We start from the raw sequence: 9,951 nt of genomic DNA, 5'->3' as shown, positions 1-9,951 counted from the left end.
GAATTTATATACATATATATAATATACATATATACTTTTCTGTAAAAATTATTAGGCTATAAATTTATATTACAGTATAGTTACATTCATTTGGGGACTATATATACATATATATAATATACACCTATTGCATATAAGTATATAGGCCGACCTATGGTTGGTATGTTCAACCAGAGTTGAAAATAATAGTGCAGTCATTTTTTAATTGCATGGATTTGAATCTAAGCCTATTATATTATCTCATTAACTCTGCCCAATAGAACCATAGAGGAGTTAACATGAGACATTTTTTAGAGCAAAATGTGTATCAGTCATTAACCCAGCAAGTAAAGTTTAGAGTTAACCTTGAAAAATTACACAAAATCCCTAGACAAAAAAACAGCAAGGTAATGGAAGAGAAAGCAACAACTGTAGAAACTAATGTAACTTAAGTGTAAATGAGTGAGGTGCATATGCAGAATCATTATTTGAAGGTCATAAGTATGTAGAACTAAGAAGTGATCATTTAAATAAAATAAGTTAGCATGGAGTGGGGATTAGACTGTGTTAGTGAAGTTATTTTTAACAGGTGGAAATGTGCTTTGGTCTCACCTTGTGTAGACTGCTATATTGTTTTTATGGTATACCAGTACTGTACATATATTTTCTAAAAGACAACTGACTTTTAATGAATTTTGCTGCTTGGAGAGAGCTTGTCTCTTCCAAACTGATGATTGGCTCTCTGTATTTATGTTTTGAGTAAATAGTATATCGAAATAAACCACTATGTTTCCTCAGGGGTTTGGTCATCACAGTGATGTATCCTTCCACTCAAGAGTGGTGCAGAATATTACCAAAACCATTATTTATTAATTAAAAGCTCAGTGTGAAGAAATAAGCAGATCAAAAGAAAACAGAGGAAACAGCTGTCCTTGCTCCCAACCTAAAAGCAATTGTGATTCCCTTGAATAAGAGACACAATTTTATTTTACTTGTGTGTGTGGGTACCTTCACTGTCTTCTGGAATACTTCATTGCACTAGTATCTTTATTCAGATACTGGCACAATTCACAGACAAAACCACTGGGCAGAACTCTCCAATGCTGCTGGCTAAATTAAGGGAATTTTATTTAATGTGTAAAATGATCTTGGAATTCCTTTCTATCTAGAAGGTTTTTTTAAAAAAATCAGTTTCGTAAAGCAAGGTCTACTTTCCAGGAGAAGCAAAGGAAAGATCAGTTACTCATTTTGGTGAGTGGCAATTGTGACCACATCCTAAAATTACATATTACAGTGGACTTGATACCGAGCAGGACATTTGTAACATAGACTATTATAGAATGACATTGAAATGATATGCTAAAACTAAGGGAGGACAAGTTAGATATGTCTGAACTGAAAATATAATTGGGGCTGAAAGAAAATGTCCTCAGTTGGACAAACTAGACTCATTGAAGGTAATATCCTCTCCGTTTCAAAATTAAAAACAAAAAACTTGTACCATGAAAGTAAGAGTGACAATGACTTACAATATGTTTCTGGACTGAAGCACAGAAGTAAATGTGCTTGGCAGAGTATTTATTTTATAGTCAGCTTGTAAGTGTTTCCCTGGAGGACTTTATTCTCTCAGTGCTCTTAAAGACTTGAAGTTTACTGATTCTAGATGCTGCTTCATGGTTTTTCTTGTTCTCTCGTTTTAATGTGCTGTGTACTGCACACATCCATCACCGAACAGGCAACTTCTCTTCCAACTCAGGAACACTCATTTTGGGAGACAATTTTTGCTATTTAAGCTTCTTGCCAAACAATCTGCAAATGGAAAGACGTCTGGAGACTGTGACTGCTATTGGCAACTTCTGAAGAATGAGATAATAAAGAAGCCAGTGATGCTGACTTGTGCATTTCATTAGATCTGAATCTGCATATATATTCATAATGATTCACTTGATGGATGCAATTTCATGTTTCTAACGCTTTGGCCATGGGTGGCATTGTGCACCTGTATTTTCCATGCCTTCCCATCTGCTGCCTACAGTCATTCAGATTCAAGTGACAGAAATATTTTAGATAAAAGGTAATTAGCCTGCACACTGCAGATCAAATCTCTATACCTCATCATTAAGTAGGAATCTTCTGGGAAACTACTGAGAGTAATTTGTACTTGGCCTTCTTAAGATTAAAAATGTAAGATTCATTTTGTAGAAAAAAGAAATCTTTAGTACTGTCTTGATATTTTATGCATAGATTCTATCAAACTTTTCACTTGTATATTGCCCTTACGCATTTTAGTTCTTATCTGTGGATATATATAAAAATGGAAGAAGAGAGATACGACATTTTTTTTTTTCCCAAATAGAAGGAGAAAGTGAAAATGATGTAGAACAAGAAATCCTCCAGGGTCTGGACTCTTACTAGGACATTGATGGATGGTCATGAAACCTCAGAACTTCCTCTGGTTTCTCAGTCTTTAAAATGGGGCTGATTGATTACCCATTCTTATTTTGTGTAAGATTTATTACAACTTAATATTATGATAAACCTATAAAATACAGAAAACTTTTATTGTTTAAAGGACTCTGTCCTCTACTTAAATATTTATCTTGACACAATTACTTGTCAACAGTTAAGTTCACAAACAGCTTCTTTTTTTCTACTGGAAATATACTGAGTGTTTTTTAACCCATGGGAAACCAGCTCATGAGATTATTGTTCTTTTATTCTTAGCTAATGAAAGCAAAAACACTCTCAGCGACTGCAGATTTACATTTTAGGAAGAAAGAAGGTGGGGACAAAGGAACAAACCCTAGTCTCCCTATCCATTTTTATGTTGTCAGATAATACTTCTAAAGGTTTCCATTACACAAAACTACTAGCCGCTCTTTACCTATCACTTTTGTACTAGTTCCAGATTTGGTTCACTCAAAGAAATTCCGAGGGATGTGCTTTCTTCCTTATTCCATCGCCTAAGGATCAGGAACATCTTCTGAAGTCAAAAAGAGCAGGTACAGCTTTTTCTGTCACAGACTGTCAGAGTTCCTTTGGGGATTGTAAGATTAGCACATTCGGGGTCTCCACCCCCCATCCCCGCCCTACAGAGGGCAAAAACCCAGGTCGCTCTCCATGGTGCTGAACCTTGACTTTCACCAGTTGGTCAAACTGTTTTTTCGCGCATTCTTACTTCACTTCTCCCACCGGCACGCCCCCTCCCCCCTCACATTTTATTTCTTGCTGCGCTTAAAATGTTTCATTCTACTTCCACCGAGGCCCTTCTGTCTACCAGTTACGGGCACAGTGCGCTCTTTGCACAGTGACAAAGTTACAGAGCCCTGCGGACTTCACCCGGCTCTTTCCTCCCTCCCGTCCCCACCGGGGCCCTGACTCCCATCAGCGCGCATCTCCACTCCACGCGGCGGCCTCGCTCACCTGACTCTCGCGCGGAAACTCCTGACGCACGATGCTGATCGCTGGAATGTGCAGGACTGAGCTGACCAAGTCAAGCTCCATCATCTCGCCCTGGCTCTGGGGGAAGGCCAGCAGTGCCGACACCCCTTGCACCACCACGGTGTGGCACACGCTCTGCAGAAAGGAGAAAGGGTCACTGCTCCACGGAGAGCTAGGAGAGGAGAAGGGCAAAAGTGGCAGGTCGCCCAGGCCCGCTTCGATGGCCATCACTACTTCCAAAGACAGGTTGTAGGGCAGCAACCCTTCCACGCGGTTCAGGTTGTCCACGGCGAACAGCAGGGCGTCCCGCGGCCACAGAGTCTCGGCCCCGGAGCCCTCCCCGGGCTTCCGGGCGCCGGGCGGTCCCCGGCCATGCAAAGCACTCCCCAACCAGCGCGCGCCCTGAGAGGGCGCTGGGGGTCTCCACGTCCCCGGCTCCGGCTCATCCCTCTGCGCTCCCGCCCGGCTGCCGTCCGGAGCGCGGCTGGTTGCGCGTGGGGCTGTGGTCCAGGGCTGCAAGTGCACCGCGCCCACCCGCACGGCGTGGCCGATGCGCTTGAGGATCTGGCAAGGCTGCGGGTGCGAGGAGGAGCCGGGCACCCCGGCCAGTACCAGCGCGCAGGGCGGCGGCAGCAGCAGACAGACCCTGCTCAGCAGCCACCACAGACTCGGTCTCCTCATTACTGAGACCCGCGGGGAGAAAGCGCGCCCCCTCCTGCGCCCGGCGCGCCCCTGGCAGCCGCCGCCTAAGGTCTCCGCCTCCAGGTCCCGAGCGCGGCTTCACTGAAGCGGTCCCAGGAGCTGCAGCGGTCTCCGGGCCATCCAAGTGGGAGCCTCAGCGCAGCTCCTGGGTCCCTCCGTCCGGCATCCTCTGCCCGCCGGGTCCCTGCTCGGAGCGGGGCAGGGGCGCGGACCAGCGCTGGTCACCCGCGGCTCGGGCGCCACTTCCCCGCCTGCCCCATCTGCAGCGCGCCTCGGACACTGCGTCCGAGCCCACGAGGCGGCTGGGCTAGGAGGCAGCCAGAGTTCCAAACGGGCGGCGGTGACGGAGCAGCAACGCGCTTACTGGGATGGATTCTTCTCCTTATCCGTCCTGAGGGCGCATTGGAGAGGGGCGTCACGCCTGGGGTAAGGAAAAGGAGCCAAATTCGCCTTTCTCCACTGTTGGCGCCCGTCTCGTGGGCTCCCCCAGCGTTGGCTTCATTTTCCTTCTGCCCTCCTCACTTCCTCTCTTCTTTCCTATCGTTATCTTCCTGCCCAGTTGCCACAGCCACAGGCTTCCTCCGAGGAGAGACACGACTGGCCAGCAAAGGGTGGTTCTGCTAGGAGCGCCCAAGTTCTCCTCGCCTCAGCCGGCTCCTCCCTGTTGCTGAGCCCTGGCGCCAGCCTGTCGCTTGGCTGCGCTAAACGCCCACGGATGGTGAGATTCCCGGGCCGCACATCCCGCGCCCCCGAAAGTCCTCTCCTCTCAAAGGTTGGGAGTCCGTAGTTTGCAAAATTCCCCGAGATCTGAGAGGGCAGAGGCTCTCAGGGGCGGAGAATTCTGAACTCTGAGTCGTGCTTAGAGATGTAGAATCCAGTGGTTGACTGGAGAAGGAGGAAAAGGGCTGTGACTTTAAGGAGCTTCTCTTCAGGGTGCAGCTGCTGGGAGGGGTTTTCTAGTTAAGGGTATTAAAGCAAGAATTATTTACACGTTCAGTCTCCTCCGCTTCCTTCTCTCTGGCACATAGACCTTCGCATTTTTAAATGTTCATTGTTTTCGGGTTCTCAGAATTAAAACAAAGTAAACCCAAAGCAATTATCTAAGAAATTAAAGTGTTTGGAAATACTTTTAGAATTTCAAATAGCCAGCAGCAGTTCCTAGTATAGACCCAAAGTCCCCAGGCAACAATTTCTAGTAAGTGATCTAATTTGTATGGCAGTACAGCGAGGTCAGTGGGTGTATGAGCTAATCATTTCCTCCATGATTGGAATAATCTGGCATTACAAGGAAAGGAAAAGGTTAAGGGCAGGCCTGTGGTTTCCACACGTACAGGAAGCTATTTTACCTCGCAGTATCATGTAAGAGAGTGGGAGAGATACGAGAGGATCAGCAATTCCAAATCCAATACTGCTTCAAGAGAACCGTGACCTTGGCAATTCATTTCACCCGGCTTTGCGGGGCTGTTTGGATCTGCTAAACTGTTATGCAAATACAGTTAGCTTTTAGCTCTTGAGAGCTGTTTTGATTCACGAGCTAAAGTTTTCTTTCCTCATGCTTTAAATCTTTGGGGTGAAGATAAAACCTCCCAAGAAGGTTGCCAAGTGAATGCTGTTTCCCTCAGCACAAAATGGGTCTTGCAAAACTGACGTGCCAGAGAAAAGAAGGCTCTGGTGAGGGAAAAATGAAAATCCTAGGGGCTGCTGAGTACAAGGAAAAACAGACCCTCCAAGACCTGAGAGAGCATGCTAGGAATGGGACAAAAGGATCTTTCTCCTGCCAGCAATTTCCTCCTCTTCAGAGGATTCCACTTCTTGATACTTGACTAAGAAAGTGCACAAGTCCATTGTCCTCGAGTTGCGTGAAGAGTTGCGATCTGATCATTGTATCGTAAGGAGGGTATTCACCTGTGTTTGAGCAGGTGTGCATCTGGGAGTATGGCGCTCCAGATTATGCCTATGCCTCATATCTTAATGATCATAATACTTGGCAGCACGCATATGCTCAGATCAGGTTCCTAAGAAAATAATGATGGAGAAGAGTTGATTTGATAGTGGATAAATCCTAGAGTCACTGTATATATTTTACCATCTCAACTTCAAGATGCTTTCAGAGTGGCTGGACTGTTCCTTAACAAAAGAGGTGATTCCCAGATTTCTGGATGTAGTACTACTCTAGCTCATGATAAAACTGCAGTAAAATCCTGTGAACACTGAGTGATCTGAGAAGAACAATGCTTGCTTTTCTGAGTTTTTCAATTAAGGCATCATTTACTTTCTGTCTTCCATTTTTTGCTTGGGTCTTCTTCCACATTACTGTGGTCAAGCATCTGTGACATTCTTCTCTCTCTCTCTCTCTCTCTCTCTCTCTCTCTCTCTCTCTCTCTATTTCTTTCTTTCTCTTGCTCTCTCCCTCTCTCTCTCTTTTGTTCTCCCTCTCTCTTTTCCATGCTCCAAAGCTCACAGTATTCAAAGCTATACTAAATTCAGTCATCAATTCAACAACCAGTCTCTAAGCTCTTACTAGGTGCAAAGCATTGCCATAGGGCTGTTCTGGAAACAGATTAATAAACTTCAGTTAAGTGAAATTGAGTTCTTTTCCTCTTCAGAAAGTCATCTAGTTCATGCTTGAACAAAGTGTTAACATTAAGCTGTATTGTAGTGTGAGAGACAGACAATAAAACACAAAATTAAATATGTGTAGGATGTGTTAGTTGGTACTATGGAGAAAAACAACATACTATAGAAGTATTAGGAAGAGGGTGAGTTGTAATTTTAGATGGAAAACCTTTCTGAGAAAATAACTTTTGAATTAAGACCTAATGTGGATATGAGGGAGTGCTTCTTGAACATACACATCTGAAGAATTTTTAAGCAGAGAAACAGGAAAATGCAAGGGCTCTAAGACAGGACTACTTCTGCAATGTCTGAGGAATAGTCCAGAGTGACTGGAGCAAAATGCCCCGGGGGAGAGTGGTGGTTTTCAGGTCAGTGAGGCAGTGAGGAGGAGGCAGACAGGATAAGCCAATGACAAGCTTTGGCTTCTGCTCTGAATGGATGAGAAGGCATGGGGGCAGCTTACTAAGCAGAAGAGTGGCAGGGAGAATGTTCTAAGAGGACTACTCTAGCCATACTGCTGATAGGAGATGGTAGATGGGAAAACTTGGAAACCAGGGGATCAAATGTGAAGCTTTTGCTATAATACTGTGAGACATAACGTTACTGTCAAATCCTAACAACTTTAGTAGGCTAATGTGATTATTCCCCCTCTACTGAATGGGCAATTGAACCTGAGGAAAAGTTCAGTTATTTACAAAAAGTCATCACACAGTGAGCAGCAGTGTAGCTTCAAAATTCTAAATTCATCCCAACCGCATTGTTGGTAGCAAGTGCCAGTTACATTTCAAAATCGAAGCTTTGCTTATTCTCTGATTATAAATGAGAACTGCTGATCTAAGAACATATGCTGGCGAGTGAAACAAATGAAAGCAAACACAAATGCTCACAGTTTAAAATGTGCTTTTGTGCACATCTGTGCATTCTGGTACCAGCAACACTGCACTAAACTGTGCTACTGTGGAGGCTGTCCAGGAAAAGCTCCAGTGAAAAATGCTGAGGGGATGGGGGCCTTGGATTCTGCATAGGAGACGTTTCACCTCCCAAGTTTTATGTAGTGTTGTGGTGACAGCTCCTGACAGTTGTCTCCATGGCCATGGCAGTCTATAGACTCCTGCAAATGTTTCAAGTTCCACTGAAATAGGGGGACATCTTGCTATATATTTATAATGCTTTGGAAAATTATCCTTTTTCCTCTCATACTGTGACAAATCTCAAATTGTACCCATAAGCAGCTTTCTGGTTTGTAAATGGCAATAATATTGCATGGTATGTCCTCATTTATGGGTTAGCCTTTTACACAGTGATAACTGGGCTGGTTTTTGTCAGTATTCAGGTGGGAAATGTGCTCACTCCGTAGCTAATGCATGACCCCCATTATACCCTCTCCCATAACACGTTGGTTTCTATTGCAGGAGACCTTGTTTTTATGACAGTCTTTCTGGATAAAAACAGATATGAACAAAAAATAAGTGGAATTTGCAAAAAATCCAGGGTAACAGAATTTTAGGAAGAAATAAATCTAGAAAAAACCCAGTTTAGTTTGGAAAGAGAGACCCTGAAGACTCATATATCAAAAACTTACTAATTCTTTTCTCATTTCACTAAGTAAAAGAAGAAGCATATGTTTGCTTGATACTGTGTGACACATTTTGGATAACAATCTTTCTATCTAAACATATAAGCAATTTTTATCATTGTAAAACCATCAGACCATTGCTCATTAGTATAAATTATTCTACCATGATTATTGCAAAATTAATATTTTGTGGGGAATGGGGTGAGGGAAAAAGAAGTTCATTTTGCATTATAAAAGAGCTCAGGGATACAAGAGACTTTGAGATAGACTTACAAAAGATGTGCAGAAATTATGAAGTCTTCATTTTTCTAGTGCTTTTATCTCGAGTGACATCTACTTGCCTGGAACACTACATACATGGTCAAGTAGGAAATCACTAGAAGAATTTTGTTAGCCCAAAGGACTGAAAACAGGTGAAAAGGGGCCCTAGAAAGTAAGAAAATAGTGTGAAGAAAGGAAAGCAAAATTTGAGTATATCCCGGCAATTCAAAATCTTGCATCGGCTTTGGCTTCATGCTGGAAAACACACACACAAAATGTCTTTTGTTTTATACCACGTGATTACCTACACCTAGGAAGCCAAATTTAGGTGAGGGCTGTTACCTACCTATAAATGAGAAGGTGCCGATATTTGTTTTCCTTTCTCCTATGAAAAAGAATGTTGTGGTGTCCTCATTTTAGATGTCATCAGGGGAGTGAGTTATCAGTTGTGACAAGTGCTTGGCCTTTTCAACATCCACCGGGATTATTAGCTGAGTGTTTGGATTTCCCAGTTCCTTCCCTAAACCCCACCACAGGGAGCTCAGATGCGGTTTGGAGAGGATAACATGGCAATCTCTCTCACCGCTACTTTCTCTTTTTTTCCCCATAATCATTCCAATTTAGCCTTTATCCAAATGACTTATGAAATAAAACTTGGCCCATCACAGACTGTGACATTTTTAAAGGACCTCTTCTTGCCCAGTTTGTAGCACTAGTTTTATAATTGCAGCCAAGAGAAATTGGAATTTATCTCAAAGCTCTTTGCTTTATGAATCTCATGCTTTGCATCTATTTTATTTAAAAAAAATGTTTAAAAAAATTTCTTTAGAAAGAGAATTTGGGGGAGGTGTTTAGATGCTTAACAACAAATGAAATCTTCATTATTTTAGAGCTTTTATCCTGAGTGACTACATACCAGGCAATTTGCATACATGATCTCTTAATTTTATGAATAGACTGCTATCCTTATGCTACAGATGATGAAACTGAACTGGGAGGCAAATCTAAATTTGCTCTTCTTTTTTCCAAGATGAGCTTTTTCTCATCTGCACTTCTGGCATGAATGGAGGCATTATGGGTAGGCCTGGCTGAATAAAGACCATTATCTGACTAGTGTACAAGGATAAATGTAATTACAAAGTTACTTGACTATTATTTCTCAGTCTAGTCATCTAGATATCATTATTGGAAGAGAATGACATACTCATGAATTTGAACATTATACTTTTTAGTTTTGTGGTTCCATCATTGAGTTAAAACTCACTACAATTTATCCCCTCTTGAGATAGGTGAGTGAAAAGGGATGAGAAAAAAAATGGATATTTGTTGGTTACCTGTGTCAGCTCCCCATGAGGAATGAAATGATGACTTAATTC

The 9,951-nt window shown here is 42.9% G+C and overlaps 1 protein-coding gene across 2 annotated transcripts in view; it reads right to left on the bottom strand.

Moving 5' to 3' along the window:
• Grin3a (glutamate receptor, ionotropic, N-methyl-D-aspartate 3A) overlaps positions 1-4,446 on the bottom strand; it is a 167,174-nt gene extending 162,728 nt beyond the window's left edge. For both annotated transcript variants that reach the window (XM_013513084.1, XM_005382793.2), the window contains exon 1: positions 3,403-4,446. In XM_013513084.1, coding sequence (XP_013368538.1) covers positions 3,403-4,101 — 699 coding nt within the window. In that variant the 5' untranslated portion in view covers positions 4,102-4,446. The remainder of the gene's footprint in view (positions 1-3,402) is intronic.
• Positions 4,447-9,951: the final 5,505 nt, after the last annotated feature.

The sequence above is a fragment of the Chinchilla lanigera genome, unplaced genomic scaffold, assembly GCF_000276665.1.
Source record: "Chinchilla lanigera isolate Chin_1 unplaced genomic scaffold, ChiLan1.0 scaffold00018, whole genome shotgun sequence".
In the NCBI taxonomy this organism is placed as follows: domain Eukaryota; kingdom Metazoa; phylum Chordata; class Mammalia; order Rodentia; family Chinchillidae; genus Chinchilla; species Chinchilla lanigera.
The sequence above is the reverse complement of the archived record's forward strand: the minus strand, read 5'-3'. Positions and strand labels throughout refer to the sequence as shown.